We start from the raw sequence: 25,893 nt of genomic DNA on the forward strand, positions 1-25,893 counted from the left end.
ATTGTTGTACATCAAACAGCCGACGTCCATCGTATATCAAGAGAGATGAAACCATGCACACATTCGACCACAATTGTACAACACACGGTATAGTTAGGAATTAGCATTTACAAAACCTTTGAAATTCACTGAAAAAATCATAGGTTTTAAACCCGTTATAGTTAGGAAGTAGCATTCAAAAAACCTATGAAATTTACTGAAAAAACCATAGGTTTTAAACACGTTATAGTTAGGAAGTTGCATTTAAAAAACCTATGAAATTCACTGAAAAAAACATAGGTTTTACACACGTTATAGTTAGGAAGTAGCATTTACAAAACCTATGAAATTCACTGAAATAACCATAGGTTTGACACATGTTATAGTTAGCTGGATATTTTACTCATATAAAACCAATGAAATTCCCCCGTTATAGTTACTTCAGCTAACTCTAACTCGCGTGCCCGCAATGTACTGCTGATGACTTCACATATTACATCACTCATGACATGGTCAGTGACATCACTCATGACATCACTGATGACACCTCAAATGACATCACTGATGACATCATCCTTGTGGAAGAGTGGCAGACCTTCACTCACCCTAATATAACCTTTATTACACACACTCAAAAATAGAAAATAACATTTTCAATACAATAGCCATACCAATGCCACTTAGAACACATCTGTTTTGGAATTTGAAGATCTATATACACAACCACTTATTGATCAACAGACATATACAGTCACTCATATATTATATACAGTCACTCATATATGTATTCAGTCACCATATGTTCTTATACACTGATACATCCTGATCATCCTGTTACACACCGACACTCAACCATAGAGTTGCTCACACATAACTTATATGTACTAGTTTAAAACATATGTACTTACTCAGAAATACACTATTGGTTATTCATTCACTTAGACAGTCATATATACACTCATACAGAAAAAAACAAATAATAACCTAAATACCTACTCACCACACACACTCACTCACCCATACAGTCCAGCATATATGCTGCCTACAACACATACAAACAGTAAGTCACTCATTCATGCATCTATGCACTACGTAAGATCTCCCAACGAAGCATATTGACACTTAGACACTCAGACACTCCAACTAATAATCAAACAAACAATAACCTATATAGACATTATGTATCACTCATATAGCTACTCACCAACACATGCAGCCACTTACACAGAAGCTGAGAGACTGATACAGATGAGTATATATTTAAACATTACTCACTAACCCATGTACTCATTAAGATATACTTAATCAGTCAGTTATACAATCTATTTTTCACCTAAAAAGCAGCCATTTATACACTTATATACTCAATTCTTCTTCCATCAACCTTCAGATAAACATATATAAAACATATTTAATTTTCAGAACTAACCCATTCACTGGAGGATGTCATCAGTGATGTCATGAGTGATGTCACTGACCATGTCATGAGTGATGTAATATTTGAAGTCATCAGCAGTGCATTGCGGGCGCGCGAGTTATAGTTAGCTGAAGTAACTATAACGGGGGAATTTCGTTGGTTTTATATGAGTAAAATATCCAGCTAACTATAACATGTGTCAAACCTATGTTTTTTTCAGTGAATATATATATATATATATATATATATATATATATATGTATATATATATATATATATATATATATATATATATATATACGCATTTCTTCTGGCCCCCTGTGACTCTTTCTAACAGCGCCACGGTCTCTTCTAGCTCCCCTTGCAGTCCTAATTGAATAGCACCTTATTGAAATTGGCGTCCCCTGTGTCCTTCTGAGAGAATTTCCTTGAGGGCACTTTCCCCTGGATTTCAGGCAGCGATATCGGCTACACTGATTAGAGGCGGGTTCGATCTAGACCTCTTGAGAGTTTATATACTTGATTTCACCAGCCTCAAGAAATAGCCCTTGTGATTCTGGTATTTCCTATTAAGGACAGAATAATTGAAGTTTGAAGAAATCCACGCCTTTGAAGAAATTGTACATATAATATGTTTTTCCTTGCGCCCTGACGAAGGAACTATGGATAATTGTCCTTTCCGAAACGCGCGTCAGCGCTTCTTTGCTTGTATTATCTTGTTCTTTTTCTTTGTACCTTTGTTTTGTTATATTTGTATTGTCTCTGTGTTATTGTGTATGGTGTTGTGGTTACTTGAGAGGATGCCTGGATGTGTGAGAATGACTGGGGGCTATATGATGTGTTTAATTGACTGAATTGCATTGTACATATATATATATTTTTTATGAATTCTTGATGGATTTCAAATAATAAAATTATACGTGTTTCTAAATAATTTTGTTTCTGTGGGACAATGATGATATATATAAATTAATGGATATATTACCTACAGATTTATAATGTTCTAGGAGAGTTTTTTTGTGTTTTTTATAGCCAGATTCATGCCGCAGCCCTTAGGCCACCAAAAAAGTAGCCACCAACATCTTCAATGACTGAGACATCCTGCCTGGGCTGACAATGACGATGCCCCATGGGCGGATTCTAAAACTGTTACACCACACAATACATCATTATCCCTAAATTTACCACCATTGTGTGTGCCCTTTACCAAAGCACTCGTTTTCCCCTTGTTGGGGAGGGTTACAGCATTTATACCCAGGAGTCTCAGAGACCCCCCCTGAGAGAGTCCACAGCATCAAGGGAGCCACAAACAGTGGAGGTGTGGGGATGGCACCCCTTGCCAAAGCACTCCTTCTCCCTTTGTTGGGGAGGGATCCTGTATTTATGCCCTGGAGTTTCATAGACCCCTCTGAGAGAGTCCACAGTGCAAAGGAAACCACACACAGCGGAAGTGTGGGAATGATACCTCTTCCACTGGGATCACAGCACACTGGATGTCAGACTCTGTTTTTCCTCATCTCCCGGTTGCGTTTTCCTTCACCCTCCACCCCCCTCTTTCCCTCGCTCATTCTTGGTCTACCTCCCATGCTCCTATCCTCTCTCCCTTGAATCTCTCCCCCCTTGCCTGCTTTTTTTCCTCCTTACATCTATGTTTTTAACGCATGTAACTTCGCTCCAGTAACTCGCTCCAGTAACTCATGTAACTATGCTCTGAAACAATGTTCGTCCTCATGTAAAGCGCTCTGATACCTCTGGGTCTAGCCAACGCTATATAAAACTTTTCAAATAAATAAATAAAATAAACATAACATAAAATTCAAAAGACATGTTATAGGATCCAATATATTCTTGAAAGATAGTATGTGAAAGATTGATGTATTGGGGTAGTAGCATGTCTCATGCTCCCTCCTTTGGAGTGCCCTGGTAACCTTTAGCTCTATGTCTGGAGTTAATGATACCTGTGGTACTGGTTATTATGTGGAGGGAGTCACAGTTAATGGGTATTGTAAGTGGGACCCTGAAGAACCTCCTAGAGATTAGGAATTAACATGAATCATAAATTCTGATCATCTGAATCAAGCAAAGGATACCAGCTTAGAACCCACTTTAGAGTTTGGCAGATGGGTTACTGTGTCACAAATGTGATGGATATATTGTCCACCCTATTACAAGTGCTATAGGATATAATGCTCTTGTAGTAAGGCGGATGGGATTTCCATGACATTTGTGATGGAGTAACCCACCCGCCAAACTCTTCAACATGACCTGAAAAGGTATTCCTCATAGCATGCCTGCTATTTCACCTGAAATTCTGTCTGCTTTCAGCAACCACAATCTCTCATTGAAAGTCACCAGGTCTGTGTTGTTCCTGCTAATCCTATAATCCCACTCTGACCAGTACCTCATGTTACTGGCCACATTCCAATTTCTACCACACTGATAAACAAAACCTGGGTGGCTTAACAACTCAGGATAACTTGTTTCTTCAGTTGTTGATTCGGTGTCTAGTTAAATCAATATTCTCATCAAAGTGTCAAAATACTTAACACTTGTATCAATACATTTGTGTGTTCCATATTACTGTAATATTAGAAGAAAAGTGTTAAGAACATTTCACATTATTTCCTGTGTTCCCTACAGATGGACTTTACACTCTTAAAACTGAGGATGGTGTTCCATATCAGACCTACTGTGACATGACCACCAACGGAGGTGGCTGGACCTTGGTAGCAAGTGTCCATGAAAATAATATGTATGGGAAGTGCACTACAGGAGACCGCTGGTCCAGCCAGCAAGGAAGCAATCCAAATCTGCCTCAAGGAGATGATAACTGGGCAAATTACAACACATTTGGGAGTGCAAGTGGAGCTACAAGTGATGACTATAAGGTACAAAATGTTCTTGAATTTCATACAGTGTGCATTGGACACTGATTTGGTCAGTCGCTTCTTAAATTGCATTGGTGCTTTTCCAGTACGAAAAATAAAAGAGGGGGGGGAAATAGAGGGATACGCTAGGTCCACCCTCCTATTCTAGTGTTAGAAGCAAAAAATCTGATGTTTCGGATAAGGAACCTAGCTTGGTAAAGGAGATTGTCATCAGTGATAGATGTAATATTGAAAGGAAAGATTTATTTTTTGAGTCCCCTCACGCACCAGAGTTTCCTCACAGTGACATGCTTTATCATGGGGCCATCCCAACCCACTGCGAGTTGAGGCGTGCTGTGACTTGCGAAAATACGTAGGAGCACTTATTCTTGCCTGGTTAGCAATGAGTCAGGAGTCCTAGCAAGGCACTCTGCTAGGACTCCTGACTCATTTCTAACCAGGCAGACCTAGCGACCCACCCCACTTTTAATATATCATCTAGGAGCAAGAATAAAGTAATTCCGCCCACTAGTTAGGTATTTTTAGATTCACTCCACTCCACACACATCACCGCACTACACATAGTTTATCACTACAAGTGCTCCTAAGTATTTTCGCAAGTTGCAGCACGCCTCAACCCGCAGCAGGTTGGGCTGGCCCCTATGATGAAGCATGTCACCGTGAGGAAACTCTGGTTAGTGAGGGGACTCAAGAAAGGACATTTTTCCTTTCAAGATTACATCTTTCACTGATGACAATCTACCTTACCAAGCTAGGTTCCTTATCCAAAATCTCTGATTTTTTGTTTCTGGCTTTTTCATTATGGTCAGCTCTTACAGTTGGCAGTAGAGCTGTAGATGGACCTGGTGTACGATACATGCCATCACTTCCGCATGGCATTCTGAAGTGTTATGGAGGCAGACCTTTTTTTCAGTCTAAAATGCCATTTATGGCCAAGCTTTCTCAGAGCAATCAATTGGTAGATTGGGTTGAGTAGCAATGTGTACCAATGGCTGCATGGAAACACAACTCCCTGGAATCTCTGTTGTTAAAAATTGGTACTTAGTCCCACATTCACATTTTTAGGAGAAGAAGTTAATAAATTCCAATGCTCAAATTTTGGGAAATCATTTCAATTTTTGGAGGGTAAGACATAACATTCTACAATTAAAATATTGGAAGCTATTCCACTTTTGGAGGTGCAGATATTTGCATGCCTATAATTTTGTTAAGTAACAAATGCCCACAATTAAAATATTGTTACTTAAGATCTCAGGTGGAATACTGTCAATTCCTAATACTCCGTTTTCAGAACAAAATGGAAGGCAGACAAAGGGATTTGTGAGAGACCCGTTATTTGGCCACAGAGAACATATAGAGGAGCTCAGGGAGGCAATGATGGGAAACAGTTCTGCAAATCCACCAACATAAGAATTCTTCCATGATTCCAAATCAGGAAGTTATAGTTTAAGCAAAAGACAATAAATAGAAGACTACCTACTTCATATTTTTGTTCATCTTGATTTCTTATGGACTTGAGAACAAACATACTAAAAAAGAAATAAATGAAGCAGTGAAGTAGCTTCTTTAGAGATTTACCAAGATAATTGTGGTTTAAAGGAAGGGTAGATGATGAGTCTGGTTTCTATCTAAGCAAGTCATGCAGGGCAGCAATTGAACATCAATACTGTTGTATATTGGTCCACAAAAAATTCTATTTGTTTCCCCAACATGTCTTACTGGAATAAGCGATTGATTAGGAGAAGTTTGGTTACAAGTGAGACTTAATGTATGTATGTATGACTGTATGTATTTGATAAATGTGTAAATGTATTTTTTGTTGGCAGAATCCTGGCTACTATGATATCAAAGCAAAGGATCTAGCCGTGTGGCATGTGCCAAATGTCACACCGATGAAAGACTGGAGAAGTGACGCTATACTGAGATACCACACTGAAACTGCCTTTCTTCCATCTGAAGGAGGAAATCTGTTCCATCTTTTTAAGGTAATGTAAGAGGTGAAAGGTCTGTGTGGATTTTCCGGTGTCTTCATTTACAATAAAGTTGTTGCTTCTACCAAGATAGAGAAATGCACTTCAGTTTAGTGATAAGATGTCCTGCAAATGTTATACATAAACTTTCATTTCATCTCTCTCTTAACAAATGGAAAGTGACATCAGAAAGAGACTCAAAACACACAAATAGCTGGATATCAGGAAGAAGGTGGAGTTGGAGGTTAGAGCCAAAACATTTGGATTACCAGGAAGAAGGTGGGCTTGCATGTTAGCTCCCAAACTCCCCAAATATCGACATACTTTATTGCTTTGACTTTACTGAACACTCCAAAGCAAGGTAGTTATTGCAGTAAATTGATTAAGACAAGAGTAAATGGGGACACCTTTGAATGTGATATTATGGATAGGGATGGGCAGCACTCAAGGAATTTCACTCCACCGAATTCCACGAAGTTACATAAAAACTCTGCCAGATTCTGTGGAGTTCTGCCAATGGGCAGAAATGTGCCCATCACACTGGTTGTACTGCGATTTAGCACTGGTGGTGGCACTAAGCGATGTGCAAGAGTGCGCAGCCATCTCCAGTTGATTTTGCTGCCATTCGAGTAAAAAATCTACTCGAGAAGCAGTGTTCTGATAAGAAACATATGTGATTGCCCGAGTTAGAAAATCTTGTTTGAAGTCCTCCTAGTGACAGGAACTCTAGAAAAAGTTCAGTCACAAATGCTGATTGGCAGCATTTAGCTGGAACTCCGTATTACAAGAGTAATCCAGAGTTGCCAAATTCTGCCAATTCTGCGAGTGGAATGACATTTTCCACTTGGGAGCATTAATAGACACTGAAGTTTCTCTGACTGACTTCTGATGAGAAAAGAGTTGTGAGATAAGGAATCACCCTGGAACCTCCTCCCTTTTCAGATTTTATCTGTGATATGTTTGTATGGATTACGTATTGCAAGTACCTCTTCAAGAAACTTTGCACAAACATCAACAAGTTGTACATAAAAGTCTAAAACAGATTGACTATGATGGAGGTGCATGGTGTAGGGATACATGATTAAAGGCAAAATACACCAATGCTTATTTACAAAGAAAATATACATAAATAAAACTTGAATGAGAGGATCTGGAGTTAAATTGATTTTCAGGATGCTCAAGAACCCTTGAGTGCAGCTTTGTGGAACGCTTTTCTGGGGATCATGCTCCAATTTTTCCGGGGGAGCCAATACTGTGAATAGTGATCATACTGTCAAACAGGATGAGATGAGCTTAAGTCAGAACCCTCTCGGAGAAAGAGGTGTTTTTTTTTTTAATGACTCTCAATGTAAGCAAGGAGGTGACATGCCTTAAATCCAAGGGAGGATGGCTTAGTGAAAGAACTTTATGAGAGCAAAGTTTTGACATTTGGAGAATAATAAGGAACCTCAGGCACTAAGGCTTTGTGAATGGAAGGGCACTGAGAGTAGACAGAGATTATCAGACTGAGGTAGAACTTGCAAGCTTAAACTTAATTTGAATTCTTTATAATTGAATTGAGAGACAGGTTGTCTGGAGGTGAAGCAGGAGTTGGTGGTTGCATTTGAGTGATTAAACAAGGTAAAGCTGAACAATGTAAGGACAATCTCAACTTGTAAGAATATGATGTGTGAGAGGCCAATGCCACAACTCTTCCAATCATTCAGGTTTCTCTGGTACCAGGGAATTAGTCACAGTCCAGGTCAGGTAGATAACTGGTGGATTGGATCATGCAGATTGTGATAGGGTGAAAGATGAAAAATTAGACTACTGTGTTCCAAGAAAAAAAGGAGTTAAGGTACTTCTATGGGTGAAGTAAAGGAGGATACATGTAGCTTCATGTTTAATAGGATGGTCTGGAAGAATGAGGCATAATACATTCACCAATCAATAATCAGTAACTTACATCTATTTGGGTAAGGGAAATAGTTTGTGATCAAAAGTAAGGTTCTTTGACATCGCAACATGACATGGGTCCCCCTTATGGCAAATTGGACAATGACGCAGATATGAATTTGAGTGTGGCAGTAATTTTTGGAACTTTTCACCCATATTATACCTTGGAGCTTTTGCGCAAACATCTGATGTTTAGTGCTGCTCTATGGTGCAGTTCTTGATTTCTAAAGGCTATGACTGTGTTGGAATTACTTTTCATGAGCCCTTCTCCTGCTGGTCCCAAGCAGCAGCTCCCCATTGGTCAAGGATTTGAGATCATCTATACTGGACTGGGAACATTCAAGGACAATCGTTTGCACACTAAGGTTCCTCCACAAAGAACTGCCATCAATTGCTCAGAATTATGCCAGAGAAACACTGGAAATTCTGCAGCAAATTCCATTTATGAAAAGCATTCAGGGCAATATATGTTAAAAAAGACTGTCACCAGTACAATCCAACTGTCTACTACAAAAACACAAAGGGCCTCATTACAATGTCGTGAGACCAACACCTACGGCACGTCAGTGTTGGTCCCACCGATAGCTGCGGCAGCAGTCAGACTGACGCATTACGCTGTGGTCAGTCAAATCACATTGGTGGAGGGACAGACCGGCAGCTTCCAATGTGCTCAGGGAGCCCTTCGGGCAATCAGATCGCATTCCCCACAATGGAGGCGGTACCTTCTCAGGCACAGTCATGGGGATTACGATCCACCTATCTGCCAGCTTTTTCATGTTGGTTCTTCCGACATGAAAAGGCTGTCGGAAAGGCTTTTTTGGAGCCCCTGTCTCCTGTGGCCCTCTACTATGGGTCCTGCCACATGGTGCATGGATGCTAAAAAGTGTATATTTTCTATTGTGGTTTGTGCTGCGGCTCACAGCACATGCCGCAATGGAAAGTATACACTTTCTGAGTGTCACAAAGGTGATCACATCCAAATATTTGAAGCAGGACCGCCAACTCCTTGTCAGGTGGACCCACTTCCCCTATGGTGGCAGTGGGACGCTTGTCCCACCGGCATCATAATAGGGCCCAAAGCCTTAGAACCTGATTCCACTCAGCAGAAAAATCATGACCTATGAAACATGCCTTGCAAACCTGCCAGTCATGTCTTACTTAAGGCAGTGGTGCAGGCTGATTTGCCTAGTAAGGTGTCTGGCCATAAAGGATACTTACCAAGCAGCCACTGTGTGTAAAAATGCATCAAAATTATCTTAAACAGTTGATAATCTCATTGGTGACTGGCTCAGGGGTGGGACAATCCATGTCGGCAACAAAAGAGCGTCTTCTATGTAGATCTTTTGAAATCTCCTACCAACGTTCTCCTAACTTGCCCCTCTATAATTGAGACTAAAAGATTTGCAATAGACGAAACAAATGAAGCACTGGAATCTACACCTGTAGTGAAGCAATGCAAATCATCCTAAGCCAGGTGAACCACAAGATCTCCATAATCATCAATTTTAATTCTGAGATCCTTCAGGGCAATAGAGATGCATTCCACAATTGATGTACAAGTACCCCTCTGTAAAATAACTTTGCACCCTCCCTCCCGTTCCCCAAAAAGAGTGCTCTTGAGTTTTCAAAACTCTTAGGAGTGAGAACAAATTAGATTTTTGATGATTTCAGAAATAAGTAGTGTCACAGGACCATTGACAGTAGCAAATTCACTGGAAATTACATCACAGAAACGAAAAAGTGCTCAAAAGAAAACTGAACTGAATGGAAAATATGCATTGGTGTCCAGGTTAAATATGGAAAATGTATTATCCCCAAAATGGGGAGTATAGGTTTGTAATGTGCAGACAACTGCTTTAGGTTGGTTCATACTATACTGATAGGGCTTACTGGATCGTCTCAAGTTGTTAGCAGCTGCACTGCACACAACAGAGGGCTGAGAAAAGCTACCTTTGGATTTCTGGTTCTGGTTCTCCTCAGTAGGTGTGTCCTCAGTGAAGGAGTATCCTAGCAGCCAAACACTGACAGAGAATTGGGTGGCAGGTCAGGGGGACGTAAGGATGGACAAAAATAAATTTTAAAAAACACATAATTTGCTGGCCTCCTCTGCGGACCCCTACCATGCCGCCTTCTCCTCAGCTTCTGAGGCTAAACAAGGGATAACTGAGCTTTCTTAAAAGGCTCAAGATTGAATCATACAGGTAGGAACCACCCTCCCTGTGAAATAAAGTGTCTGAGAAAGATACACTCTCATTTTCAAAAACCCACATTCAGAATCTAATTTCCATGCCTTCCCCCTTCTCACCAATATCATTGAGCACCACAGCTAAGCAGCACAAGGAATCGGAGGAACTCATTCGTCTAAACAAGAAGCATATTAGAACAGAGCTTCACTGACATTTTTTGTTGGAGCATTTAAAAACAGGCATTATCCCTTGGGGCCTCCAGATTAAAAATGTTCTAGTAATATTTATTGATGATCCTGAATACAAAAAAGGTTTCAGTTTTGTTAGTACCAAATGTAGTCATGACCTCATGGTCTACACTATAGAAACAGCCCAAAGAATTTGCCAGAAAGAGGTTGAGGAACTTGAAAATTTAATTCAAACAATCATAATGTGACTGTAGCAAAGACACTACTGGAGAATATAGACAAAGAGATTCAGACCTTCAACTTCAAAACTTCCAAATTCGATAAAGACTCAAAATCTTTCAACATAGAGACAGTCTACCCCTACTCGAAGGGCGACTATTACATGAACGTGGACTCATGTAGAGCCTTATCAGAGCAGATCTAAGAATAGATTTTTAACATTCTCAGAATCCTCATCATCGGATTCGACAGGTGATTCAGATCCAAGAGAAGGCCCCTTAAAAAGACAGAGCTCTTTTTTAGAGAAAGGCGATCAAAGAAACCGAGTAAGGTTCAAACAACAGCAACCAAGGGAAATGAGGACAAGGCGAAATGTTACAAAACTTGAGTAAAACATCAATAATAAATTTGGCAACCAAAGGATTGTCCAAAGCAGAGAAGTAGGTTTGGGAACTGGGAAATAAATTTGTTCCACACCAGTATACAGTCTACACCAATTTGAAAATTGAAGCATTGGAATTCTTTCTCAAGATCTGTCTCAATGTGTTCTTCCATGGAAAAGAAAATACAGGCAACACTGAACTTTCAGAATTAACCAAAAAATCAAATTTCAATCCTCCACCGTACAGCATTCCAAAACAAGTAACCCCCTCAAACAGGCGGTTTTGTCCACTATTAGTCAATTGGAAAACAGAAAACTGTACAGTAAAAGGAATATTAATAGGGAACAACAAAAGGCCATAGAAGACCTACAAAAAGATGACACAATAATTATCAAGTCAGCGGATAAGGGTGGGGCTCTTGTCATTTGGTCAAAAGTAGGCCTGGGCGGTAAATTCCGTTCCGCTCGTGGAATTTGCAAAATTTGGGTAATTTCGCGTTCCGCGGAGAACGCGAAATTGCCCAAAATTCTGCGTTCCGCGACTTTGCGATTTTTTTTGCTTGTTCGCGTTCTCAAAATGCGTGTTCGAGAGATATTTCCCCCCGAGCATGCAAACAGCAATTGCGAACAGGAAAAAAGCATTGCGAACAAGCAATTCCGCGTGTTTGCGGAATTTCTGTGTGTTTGTGGTTTTTTTTTACCGTTTTGCAGAGATTTGCGTAACGCAATTACGCAAATTCCGCCCACCCCTAGTCAAAAGAGATGGATCTAGCTAAAAAAAAGAGTCAAATTTTGAACCAAGAATGGTATCGACAGGTTAACCCCTTCGATGCTGATGACGAGCTTAGCTCGTCATCAGCCACGGGGGGCGTCTGCGGATGACGAGCTGAGCTCGTCATCTAACGCGGCTTTTCGAAAAAAGCCGCGTAGGGGAAAAATCACCGCAGCAGCGATGCGGTTAAGGAAGACCTCACATGTCAAAAAGAAGGGGAGATCTCTACCAAACTAAGAGATGGATTAGAGCAAGGAATTTTTTGTCCAAATAATTTGATTTCCTCAACAAAACACACCCAAGAATTCCAGTTATTTATTTTCTCCCAAAAATTCACAAGAGCCTCACACAACCACCCGGTAAACTAATCGTCTCCGGTTGCGACTCGGTATTGGAACCTATCACAAAATATGTTGACATCTTCCTGAAGCCAATTAATGGATCAAGTACCATCTTATCTAAGGGATACAATGGACTTCAAAAACAAAATAGAAGGCCATACATTTGACCCTGCTTTGCAATGGCTGGTATCATTTGATTTCATCTCACTTTATACCCAGATTCCTCAAGAGGAAGCGCTCCAAAGAATAAAACACCATTTGGAAACAAGACAAAGGTCCCACAGAGTACGAACAGACTTTATACTTGAACAAGTAGGATTAGCCCTAAAGAAAAACTATTTTAAGTTCGATGTTACATTCTTCATGCAGATCAAAGGGACCGCGATGGGGTGCCCCTTCACCCCAGAAATAGCCATGTTGCTCATGGCTCGCTTTGAGGATACATTTATTATCAATCACAATCCTTTTGGAAAACATATCTAGCAATGGGACAAGTATATAGATGCTGTATTGTGCCTTTGGAATGGTGTAATTTTACAATTGTCAGTATGATTTACACATGCACTGAATTTATGTCTAATTGTTTTGCTTACACAGGCACTGAATTCAAGCACAACTGTTTAATTTGACAAATGCAAATGTACTGTTGATGAATGTTTTGACCTTTTGAAAAATCAGCATAGAGCAATATTGGTTTGTAAGTGTATCACCACATGTTTTCAGACTTATAAAATTGTAGAGATGTTTCTTTTATAAAATTTTAAATGATGGAGAAATAATGTAACCAGGACCAATGATTATAAATATTGCCCCTTATTCTGCTGAAATAAATAGCAGCAAAAGAAAAAATGGTTGCCAGGTTCTACTTTTTTGTAAAGCTTCTACTCAGCTTCTGCGGAAAGAGGAAGCACACAGGCTCCCTCCCCTAAGACAATCACAACACTGCAATGCAGAGTTGTGATTGGTCTGAGCGCTGTGGTTCGGCGCTCAGACAGGAAATGGGAAGCCGAGCATGTTCCTTATCAGGCTGTGTAATGCAGCCTGATGGGGAACATGCAAATTGTGCTTGACTGTTTGGCCAGCCCTAGAGGGCAGTCCAAACAGTCATGCCCACTTAAGGAGTCAAACTACTCCTCCCCCTGTGACCCCAGCCATGCCCACCCTTCCTTACCTAGCCCGTAGTGAAAAATAAAATGATAATAACAGGGTATTTATCATTTTATTTTTCCTTCCTCCTGCTGTCAGAGCAATGGGGTGACACTCCTATGTGAGTGACTCATATTGTGGGATGGCATTTGTGAAAATCCTCAAAATTAAAAGTACTTTACCAATTGGCTTTGAAAATAGCTGCATTGTATGTTGAACGTTTTCAGTGCAGGTTACAAGCACTGTTTTCACTCATTAGCTCACATCTCAAATGCTATAACATTTTAAGGGAAAAATAATATTTGCAACTGCTTATAGAGAAATAACTATCCTGTGATGGCTATGTTTATTTTTCTCATTTTACTCCTGTCTTGGTTTCCAGAAATACCCAGTAAGATATGGCATTGCAAGCTGCCCATCTGGCAATGGCCCAGCTGTGCCAATTGTCTTCGACAAAGGCAATGCCCAGAAGGTTACAGAGTATTACTCACCAAATGGGCTAGGTATGATACATCTTTATTCCTTTTTATGTTCTGTGGTATGGTCTGTAATAGAATAGAATTGGGGTAGCTATTGTACTAAAGACACCTGGGTGCCAAAGTTGCACAGCTACAATCTCAGAAGCCTAATGTCCTCTTTCTCAAGATTCACTTCCTGAACCTGGCCTGTCCTTAGAAATCCGAAGAGAGGGACAAAATTAACAATGATTTGCATTGCAATAGAGCTTGCATTTTTAGTTAGGGCTATTGGCGTTGTAAATGACACTGTCTTTTATCTATGTGTTTTGGTTTGGAGTGTGGTGGATGTATGAACAGAGACAAAGCCTCAGCACTGCCCAGAGGACTTAAAATGAGGAATTACCACTGGGACCAGAGAAGCAGCACTGTCTAGAGTAGTTAGAATGAGGATTTACCGATGAGACCAGGGAAGCAAGCAGCAGCACTGTCTAGAGGGTTTAGAATGGGGAATTACCAACAGGACCAGAGATGCAGCTAGCAGCAATGTCTAAAGGATTTAGAATGAGAAATTACTGACAGGACCAAAGATGCAGCTGCAGCACTGCTATAGGACTTAGAATTTGGAATTACTGATGAGACCGGAGAAGCAGCTATAAGTGTAGGTATAAGCTATATGTATTTGGCCATACAGCACTTCTTTTTTTTGTTAGGCACCTTTAAATTTGAGATAAAAGCAAAATGCCACAGGCTTGCAACCCACAGTGCCCTTTACAAGTAAATGATCCTAACAAAACATGTTGCTTATTCTGAGAATTCGATTTAGTCATAAACAGATTGCTTCCCTGCTCCTTCTTTGGGACAGTACATTTTGCAGTGTACATATCATAAGCAGTTTCTCCAACAAAGAAGGAGTGCTGATCCAACATTGGTGATGAAAGTTAAAAGTACCAAGCTGATTGGTGGCTACTTTTTGAAGTGCTCACCTTAAGGCTGGATCTGTGTTGCAAAGGTAATTACCATAGTTTTTTTTAACCCATGGTCATACATAAAAAAACATTAATAAAAAGAAAAACATGTCTTCAGAAAGAACTGTAGCAAATTAAATGTCTGTGAAAGCTATGGGAAATATGTGCTGCAACACTACCACAGAAAGCTGTCAGTAGGACCAGATCTGAAAGCCCTTGGTTCACTTTCCGGGGTTTTACCTAGATGTACCACTAGATGGCAGCAAATAAAAGTGTTATTCAGTAGTGAGAAACATGCCAGTGATAACTGATATTACTACATTAAAGTGATGATCTTCATTTTTTTCTACATTGAGGGCCCGATTCAGATCTCGCTGGGAAAGCCCTATGGCTGACTAGTGCCAGTAGAGCTTTCGGAGCAACTCCGGCTGCTGGGCTCCGAGTGATCGAGTACGATGCAATTCAGCGCTGACGGACTCGGGTCGCTTAGAGCCCCATTGAAGTGAATGGGATCCTGTTGTACAGAGCATACATAGGATCCCATTGACGAAAAAGGCACGTCTTGGAAAAGGCCAGCCACTGTCGAGGGGTGGCCTCGGTGCACCCGCATCGTGCATGCATGTGAAGAGAGGACCCCTGGGACCCACCCACTGGCTGAGTTGTAGGGCCCCAGGTGAAGGGGGTCCACCGAACTCCGAAGTCTGCTTCCCTGAGCTTTTTCGAGTCAGAGGCTTCGACTCACTCCGGCTGCTCGAAATGCGCATCGCAATCGCTCAGTTGGAAATCTTATACATTGCACTGTATCCATCGGCCATTCTGGAGTCGCTCAGAAGGCATCGCTGACAGGTACGAGTCAGTTGTAGCTCAAGGCTTAAAGCGCATCATACTTGCTTGCTTGTACAGCAGTACGAGTCGGTCGGAAATCGGGTCTACAAATCGGACTCATGCTTGACGAATGCGATTCGTAGTCCTTCCGAGCGAGATCCAAATCGGGCTTTAAGTCTTCGGATGTCTCTTTGGTGGGAGCTCACTTTGTTGCTGCCAATTCACATTGGTTGTCACTGCCTGAATTACAATTGTGTGCAATAGCAGAACACTAGTGAAATTTTATTGGGGAAAGTTGTTTCATTATTAAGCTTTTTTTTTAACCAGATCTGAGAACATCGATTAACAAATGTTAACTACTCTGTACCAGTCCTTGGTTTTGAAGACACAAAATAGGAGCACAATGTTAGCATGTTTTCTATCTATAGCTTAGCTCTGCAACGACCGCACGACCACAGCCCATGGATGTAATGTAAGCAAGTCAAGTCAAGTCAAGTCAAGTGATTTATATAGCGCGCTACATAACCAGAGGGTCTCAAGGCGCTTGAGGCGGGTGGGGAATTACTTGTCGAATAGCCAGCACATAAGCCTAGGTTTTCATGAATGCGTCTTTAAATGAACAAAGTGAAATATTGACACCTGGTTAAAAGGTTTTTGTTTCTTTTTATCTTTCATGTGTGATCGCAGTTCTTAAAAAGTTTATTTCTGTATTTAAAGGACATGTATTTAAGTATCCAATAGTGCCTGGTGCCCGATGAAACTATGGTGTTTTAAATTTATACAATTATTAAAAAGGTCAGAGGGAAACAGGATTGACACTGCCGGTTCATGAATTGTTTAAATGGTAGGTTTTTAGTAGTTTACCTTGTACCAGTGCTGTTTACTTAAGCTCTCTGATGTCCGGTATGTGTTAGTTTAGCATTTTATAAAAATACGATGATGGCGAGAGCTACATTAAAAAAATGGTAGAAATCAGAAGCGATAAAATAACTGTGCGGGCTCAACAAACATATAAATATATGTATGAAATATGAAGTGCAGCCCACAGAGGCTGTACTGCTTCATTTAAACAGATGGCCAGAGAGGGCCAACCAAAAGAAACAATCAGTGATGTTCTGTGGGAGGGAGCCAAGCACCCAAAGGCGGACACTATTGACCAACCAGAGTAAAGCAATTTCGAAAGGCAGGCCAACCAACCAAACAGAAGCGATGGACTTGTCGAAAGCCCATAGACTGAATACAGTTTGTCTCGCAGGGCAGCTCATGCACTGCCCAGGCTTGACCTAAAAAAGATAGGCCAGATTCACAAACCTGAAGGTTTAACTTGCACAAGCAAATAACCTGTTTTATGTGTGTGTAACCCCCTTTGCAAGGCTGATTAACCTTCTTAAAAGTGTTTACACTCAGATCAATTTCTGTGGAGTGGCCCAGTGTTTTGATACACTAATTATCGTATGGATAAAATCATACACCAATGTGTTAGGGATTTTATCGGATGCGACAATTAACGCATATTCTGTTTATTTGCAACATAATATGTGGATAATATGTGGATTTGGGTGCGTACAGCTCCAAAATCTGCCTGTTCCACTAAAAACTAGGGGCCTTATTTATGAAGGTCTTGCGCCGCCGGTGCGTCACTTTTAAAATGGGAAAAAGTTATGCACCATTGGCGCAAGGCCTTCATAAATGAGGCCCCAGGCCTTTGGATTCCAGAAGGTTTTATCAGCCGAAACGTAGCGTACGCAAAGCAATGTTTATCACCCCTTGTAAATGCGATCCATGTGCAAAAAGTGTTTGTGAATGGATCACAATTAAATGGCCCCTTGTAAAGAGCGCCTATACCTATTATATAGGTGGGGACTCAGCATTTCAGGATGGGAATTCTTTGACGGTTGTAAACAGCATTAAACTTTCAACCAATACCACAAACCATTTTCCAACCCTTTTCCACCCTCGAAATACTGGGAGAGCAATGCCTGAGAAGGTGTAAATCCCTTATTCAGAAAGTCAAGGGAAAACAAACAACCTTCAAAAATAGAGGTGGGAGCGAGAAGTAAGGCTTCTCTGCAGTCACAAATAACTTCACATTGGTGATTAAAAAAAAAAAACATGAAAATGTTTGTTTGTGTACACAAGTGTATTTTTTTAAATGAAGAACAAGAATTTACAGGAGTTATCCAGAAACACACCAGAAACAGAACGCTTGTCTGAGATTTTCAGGCATGGAGAGCTCTGTGAATGTGTGCAAATCGTGAATGTGCACCCATGCGATGTAGTCAATCTGTTGGCTCAGATGTGTAACTTGGGAATGGTGCCACAAATTCGTGGCAGGGGTCAGTATAACTCCAACCCCACTGAATATGGCCTTTATCGATTGTATTTAACATTCTGCAAACTAGGGGAAGCTCAACTAACATAATGAGAAATGTCATCCAAATTATAATGTGGAAAATCCAAAATAAAAATTTTCCTCTGTATAAGCTCAATTAGTGCATGGTCCAAGTCCATTCCAAAGTTTAGTGCCTGCTATACTACATGTAGCAGGTTGTGGTCTATTTCTGTGTTTGAATGGGCGCATACATTGTAAAGATAATACCTACTACTAAATGCAGCCTTTTTAATGTGTACAAGACTATAGGTATAGTAGATGTGTTAGCATCTACTACATTGCAAACTTTAGTCTTTTCAACATTAATAGTATTCTAGTCAAACTGGAAGGACTGTGATCTGCTAACCCGTATGTAGAAGTGGGCATTCCTTCAATATGTAGAACACAATTGCCACAGTCACAAGACTGCCTTCTGTTATATCTGATAAAGTAGGCAGCAGTCTTCAATGAGTACTGACAAAGCTAATAGGGCCGGCTTTAAAGTGCTATCACATACAAATAGCATATGTGCCAGCTGTGTCGTGCTTGTTTTGTGTTTACAGACATCGTGTGAGACAGCTGCAGATTGCCTTTTTCAGATTAGTGATCATTGTATCACTTTTCAGCTTGGGAAAATAGGGCACTGAAAGTGTCTCTTAAGCCATGCAAACATCACACAGAGGCAAACCACAAACATTAAAATGTAACACGTATGCATTCAGAATATTTGGCACTTATGTATGTGCTGGGGCGAGTGTTCCTGGAAAGGTGCCATACGATTGATGTTTAAAAATGTGATGATGTTGCTATAGGGCGGGTTAGACAATTAGTGAACAGCCAGGCACTAGAACCTGTTTAAAGAGCGTACATAAAAAGTAAAAGTTGTCTACAAACACTCTCATAGTAGTACATTATTGGTTCGTTGTCGAAAATAGTTAATAATCCCTTCCAGTATAAAAAGTGGTGAAAATGAAGTAGTTAGAGAGTGATTTCGGAGGTTGAAAGGCCGCCATGTTGGAAATATCTGACGCAGACTCACTCATATCGAAACGTTTGAACTGCATCAAGCTAAGGTGAGGACATAAAAGCAAGCCACACTTTGACATGGGGAGACTGGCAGGTGCAAAATATCTGGGTGCGGGTTCTTGGTGGCTGCAGCGCCACAGAACCAGAGGCAGCTGCCAAACAGGTTAGGGTGTGGCAGGGAACCCAAGGTCAAAATCTTTTTACAGTTTTATAAAGCGCAAACGTGGCCAAAGGGCAGTGAAGCGCTTTACGGCGTTAAAAATTATCGCCGGTTTAGGGCAGAAAACTGCAGCTAAAACTGCGATAATGGGCTTGATAATATGCCCTTCAGAATTCCAGTAGAAGTCCATGTTCGGGTGTGAACATGGGCTTCTATTGGAATTCTCCAAGGCATATTAACACCAATTTAGGGGCAGTTTTCTGCCGCTAAACCGGCGATAATTTTAACGCCATTCTTGATAATATGCCCCAAAGTTCTTTTGTTTTTATTTTTTTGCCACAGGGAGATTAAGTGTTTTTTTCCAGAATCACAGGATGTTGAGCCGACCCCTGGAACTTAAATCTGGTTGTCCAGTTCCAAAGTCAGCAACTCTGGCCGTAACGCCATATCCTCTACCCACAAATGCAAGCAGACTGTACAGTTCAAGGCACCCAGGGCCGGATGCGCAAGAGTTTTAGCATTGGCAGACCTTCCAATTCCGAAAATCAGAGGGTTTGCGAAAGCTTAAAACCTTTTACTTATGTATTAAATGCACTTAGCGATTCTGCAAATATTTTTCATAACGCTAAATGTGTTTAGAAATGGATACCTAATCAGTAGCTGGAAGAGGCGTGCTGTAAGTGCCCCTTCCAAACACCGATTATGTGCCATATGAATCAATGCTTTGCGACCGAAAACTTGTCGTTAAACATTGATATTTTACTAACCCACAAAAGTTGGGGAAGTAATGCACAAATGGGAAGGGAACTCATTGGGACCCTACACCTTTGCAAATGTAAAAAAAACGTTTGTTGATGAGGAGGTGTTTGTTTGTGGACCACTGCCTCCTCTTACTCACACAAAAACAAAAAAACATTTATTTTAAAACGCAGTCTGGTTTACTAAAAGGAAGATGCCTGCAATTTAAAAAAACAAAAAAGTTTGATTTATTAAACACAATCACTCACTTGGTAGTCTACTGACCCCAACAGGCCACCATCCGTCGGATGGCTATAAATAGTAAGTTTGTTCCAAATTGCGGCCTACTGCATAATTAATATTAATGACGTGAGTTGTACGACCCACTATCCATACTAATATAATAAAAAGAGAGCCCAAACCTTTGAGGCGGGTAATCTCAGGAACCACAGCACCAATCACAACACCCAATACAGCGTTGGAAATGGCAGTTGCAGCAGAAGGACATAGGCTATGCAGACGACCACCATATACATTTAAAAGGTAAAAGAACCGTGCCAGCAAAGTAGTCCCTTGTGGGCGTGTCTGCGTTGTGCTGTGGGTGTGTGCTGGGGGCGTGGCAAACATTGGGGGCCATGTCTCATATCGTGTGCTAATCCCACCCTGCTCCCTTTAAATACCACTGCACCCCATAATCATAACCCAACCTTACTCCTTAAAATACCCCAACACCCTTAAACACTAACCCATCTTAACCCTATAAATATACCCTGTACCCCAAAATCAAAACCTATCCCTAAACCCCAAAAATACCCCTGTACCCCAAAACCCAAACCTAGCCCTGAACCCTATAAATACCCCTGTACCTCAAAACCCAAACCTACCCCTGAACCCTAAAAATACCCCTGTACCCCAAAACCCAAACCTAGCCCTGGACCCTAAAAATACCCCTGTAATACCCCTGTACCCCAAAACCCAAACCTACCCCTGAACCATAAAATACCCCTGTACCCCAAAACCCAAACCTAGCCCTGAATCCTTAAAATACCCCTGAACCCCAAAACCCAAGCCTACCCCTGAACCCTAAAAATACCCCTGTACCCCAAAACCCAAACCTAGCCCTAAACCTTAAAAATACCCCTGTACCCCAAAACCCAAACCTATCCCTGAACTCTAAAAATACCTCTGTATCTCAAAACCCAAACCTAGCCCTGAACCCTTAAAATACCCCAGTACCCCAAAACCCAAACCTACCCTGAACCCTAAAAATACCCCTATACCCCAAAACCCAAACCTAGCCCTGAACCCTAAAAATGCCCCTGTACCCCAAAACCCATACCTATCCCTAAACCCTAAAACTACCCCTGTACCCCATAACCCAAAACTATATCTGAACCCTTAAAATACCCAAACACCCCAAAACATATACCTCAGTACCCCAAAACATATACCCCTATACCCATACTTACCTTATTCAAACATTTAAAAAAAACATGCTTTTACCATTCATGCATTTACAACGAATTTAATTGTAAATGTATGTGTGGTAAAAGCATATAAAATGTAATGCCATACGTTTTAATGGCATTGCGGAGTCATGGTACTTTCGTAATGAAAGTTTGTGGAGTGATGGTATGCGGAAAGCAAGTTGCGGAATAATGGGTGTTTACCCTCCCCCATTGGTGGCACGGCAGCCCACATCTCCAGCAACATACTCATATTTTTTCACCACCCATTTGAAAAATGCACAGGTCTCTCTCATTGATGGCCAGCACCGACATACACTTTTAGACACACCTTCCGCCACAAGTTCTAGAATTGCGAACTTTAGAGCTGGGGAGCTACGTTCGGATCTCGGCATCAGCTCAACATCCTGTGATTCCAGGCAAATGGCTTTGTCTCCCCGTGCCTACCACAAATGAATGTGTTCTTCTGTAATGTAAATTGTGCTCATGCCATGTTGTCGAGTTCGCGCTATATAATATTGCAAGGAAAAATAAAGTAGGGAAACTCGAGTTCACACACTACTGAACACGCACTCTTAAGTGCATCAGCAGTGCACTGTGAATCGGAGCGTTTCACAGGCCTGTCACAGATAAGAAATGCCATCAAAACGAAATCCTACAAAACAATATACCACTGACCGGCAGCAATTCATACCCGGACAACGTCAGGACGGGCTGCTTGTGATTCAATATTTGTGAACCGACCTATTAGTACATAGGTCATGTTACAAAATACCGCACTAGTTGCAAAATTATTGGTTGCAAATTGCGACCATTTTTTTCTGACCAGTGCATTGTACATGTGGGGCCAGATGCACAACCCATTTTTGCATGCGCAAACGGGTTAGCGACCCGTTTGCGCATGCAAAGACCTCATGAGCCATGTACAAAGCCTATTTAACGAGTCACAATTTATTTGCAACTTGCTAAATAGGTTTTGCGGCTCGCTATTAGGAAGGGGTGTTCCCTTCCTAATAGCCACCGCAAAGCTGTGTACCAATGTTTTACGACTGCAATTGTGGTCGCAAAACACTCTAAAATTACCACCCTCTTCAAGAGGGTGGTAATGGAGTAGCAAATGGTTTGTGACTTGCTCAGAAAATAGTTTTTAAGGGCAGGCAGTGGTTCCAGGGAAAATGAGTTGCATTAAAAAAAACGGCTTTATTTAAAAGCAGTCCCAGACATGATGGTCCGTTGATCCCAGCAGGCCACCATACCTGGGAGGGCCTGCCATTCTCAATGGGGTCGCAAATTGCGAGTGGCTCATTAATATTCATGAGCCTCGCATTTTGCGACCCCATTGGGAATCGCTAACAGTGTCTCTGACACTGTTGCACATCCCAATTTGCGACTCATAAATTGCGACTCGCAATTGAGCGCAATTTGCAAGTCGCAAATTGGGTGGTCGTTCATCTGGCCCGTAGCCCTTAGCTATGAAAAGTTTGTAACTGCGCATTTCAAAGCACCCAGCTGACGAAACCTGTGGGCATATTTACAAGCCCATATCGCCATATGAATGGCACTTTTTTTTACGTTACTGTGGCGATAGGGGCTTCGCCTTATTTTCAAGTCAGCGTGAAGCCACGTAACGTGGCTTAACGTCGCATTGTGAATAAGACCCCCTTCCCGGCTACACTTAGCGTGAAAGGGGTGGGCAATGGGTCTTGAGGCTGGTGTTCCCCCGCAACACCCTTTGATTTTGACGCTGCCCCTATTTACAAGTGTGGCGTAAATAGGAAGCTGCTTCAAAATTAACCGCTTTGCTGCGGCGCGAATTTCACTGCTGTGCTGGGACATTCCAATCCTGGCCGTGGCTCAGACGGCCCCCTGCCATCGTGCGCACACGCCCACCGTGACTCATGACGGCCGGGGGCCGTCATGAGCACGGAAGAGGTTAAGAACAGGGAAAACCGGGTCTTAACATGGCAAAACGAGGTGACATGCTTTATTTCTCCACATTTTTGTTGTTTCTATGTGTGCTGCAATGCAGCAAACATAAAAGAGCAAAAACGCCATTAATGATCGTTTATGTGCAGGAAGGTGTCCTCTCCTGCACATAAACAATCATCAAAAAATGATGTATGCAAATTCTATGTGTGCTGCACAATGCATTCTGGATTGTTTATGTGCAGGAAGCAAACCTTCCTGCACATAAACAATCATTCCCTCAATGCAGGCCCCCTTGCACTATGGGGCAAGCGTGCCTGCATTGGCGCTAGGCAACTGATTTTAGCACCAGTGCAGGGAGAAACGCAAGGGTGATCTGTATTATTGTAAATACAACACATCCCTGCATTTCTAAAGCGACCGAGCAGGGTGTTAGCAATTTTTGAGCTAACCTGCGCTCCGCAACTTGCTTGTAAATATGCCCCTTTGTCTCTGCACCCTTACATGCTTCCTAAAGTATACAGAGACGCAGGTGACGAGTTCGATGAAAAAAGAGGTTTCTTGATCTGAGACTTAAAGACACTGCTTGAAACCTGGAGTAAAGGCAGTCTAGAAGAGCAAACAGCACTCTAAACTGCAAGGGCAATAATGCTAAGCTTAAAACGCAAATGCTGTTGCTTTATGGGAGTGGTCATATATGCTGATGCAACAGAACTGCTGCAGACTAACGTGAAAACATCAGAAATCTTTCTGCGACAGCTCTGGGATCCGTGGTCCTCAAGTAGCAGTAACCCCTTGTTTTTAGGTCTCGGCTAAAAGACGCGCGTAAGCGCGTCTCCGCCGAGATCTTATGTCAGCGAGTAGCAGTCCCAGGAGACAGTCCTGGCCACGCGCATCCTTCCAGGCGATTTGTAACTGGAACGCGCGCTGTGGCCAGGCGCTGTCTCCTGGGAAGCGCAAGCACCGCACACGCATGTGCATACACACACACACGCGCCCATGCACGCACGCACATACATACATACATACATACATACAGAGACACCACCCCTGACTCATACACACACGCGCGCACACACACAAGTGCACCGAGGCCCCCGCTCCCCCTCCCCCGCCGTCACAGTCGCACACATACATACACACACACACACGAGCATACACACACACACAAGTGCACCAATCGCGCTCCAGCCGTTTGGAACTTATCTTACCTCAGCACGCGGCGCCCAACCTCCTGCTGGCGCGGCCCCGGGGCTCTACACCGCTCACAGGAGCCCCGGGCCGCGAGACGCAACGACTCCGCCTGCCTCCTCTTCAGTTCTGGTCTGAACGTGGCCCCGCCCCCGTCACTGGCGACCGTGCCTGACTTCCGGGGCGGCCGCGATACGTGCCTAAACAATAGCGATGCGGGCCACTTCATCTTTGGATTTTCATCCTAATCCTCTGGGGGCAAACATACATACAACTGCCCAACTATTTCCAAAAACGTACCCTAACAAAATGACAGATCTATTGGCTTTACCAGTGCATATTTTGTAATCCTTGCGTATTATTCAGAAAATACATATTTTTACTGTTTCTTACAAACGTGTTTTGACCTTCAAGTTATGCTAACTTTAATGATGCTTTAAATGTTTGTTGCATAATATATCCCTCACAAATCTCTGAAGAGTTCTGTGCTCCGCTATGTTAGCAAGTAGGCTCAAATACCTTCCAAGTGGCCTGGTTTCGCTGATAGGGAGCTCTGTTGCAGCTCACATAAAGACAGTGACCTCTCACTGCCTTGGCCTTCGTGTCGGAGTACCTACTTTTATTAAGCATTTTACGTTGCTTTTATATTGCACATGCTCAAAAATGGAAAGTTAAGTGGATTCCTGTTTGTCGAACAGTGCAGAGTGGTGAGTGCAGAGTGGTGAGTGCAGAGTGGTGAGTGCAGAGTGGTGAGTGCAGAGTGCAGAGTGGTGAGTGCAGAGTGGTGAGTGCAGAGTGGTGAGTGCAGAGTGGTGAGTGCAGAGTGCAGAGTGGTGAGTGGTGAGTGCAGAGTGGTGAGTGCAGAGTGGTGAGTGCAGAGTGGTGAGTGGTGAGTGCAGAGTGCAGAGTGGTGAGTGCAGAGTGGTGAGTGCAGAGTGCAGAGTGGTGAGTGGTGAGTGCAGAGTGGTGAGTGGTGAGTGCAGAGTGCAGAGTGGTGAGTGCAGAGTGCAGAGTGGTGAGTGGTGAGTGCAGAGTGGTGAGTGCAGAGTGGTGAGTGCAGAGTGGTGAGTGCAGAGTGGTGAGTGCAGAGTGGTGAGTGCAGAGTGGTGAGTGCAGAGTGCAGAGTGGTGAGTGCAGAGTGGTGAGTGCAGAGTGGTGAGTGCAGAGTGGTGAGTGCAGAGTGGTGAGTGCAGAGTGCAGAGTGGTGAGTGCAGAGTGGTGAGTGCAGAGTGGTGAGTGGTGAGTGCAGAGTGGTGAGTGCAGAGTGGTGAGTGCAGAGTGGTGAGTGGTGAGTGCAGAGTGGTGAGTGGTGAGTGCAGAGTGGTGAGTGCAGAGTGGTGAGTG

General features: G+C 42.3%; 1 protein-coding gene across 1 annotated transcript in view; it reads left to right on the forward strand.

The window, feature by feature from the left end:
• The window catches only part of LOC147661212 (intelectin-1-like), a 149,152-nt gene that overhangs the window by 87,112 nt on the left and 36,147 nt on the right, over window positions 1-25,893 (forward strand). Inside the window, exons 4-6 of the mRNA XM_086951236.1 lie at window positions 4,037-4,284; window positions 6,111-6,269; window positions 13,806-13,926. Of these exons, the coding sequence (XP_086807362.1) occupies window positions 4,037-4,284; window positions 6,111-6,269; window positions 13,806-13,926 (528 nt within the window). The remainder of the gene's footprint in view (window positions 1-4,036; window positions 4,285-6,110; window positions 6,270-13,805; window positions 13,927-25,893) is intronic.

Source organism: Lissotriton vulgaris, unplaced genomic scaffold (genome assembly GCF_964263255.1).
Source record: "Lissotriton vulgaris unplaced genomic scaffold, aLisVul1.2 SCAFFOLD_2321, whole genome shotgun sequence".
Lineage (NCBI taxonomy): Eukaryota > Metazoa > Chordata > Amphibia > Caudata > Salamandridae > Lissotriton > Lissotriton vulgaris.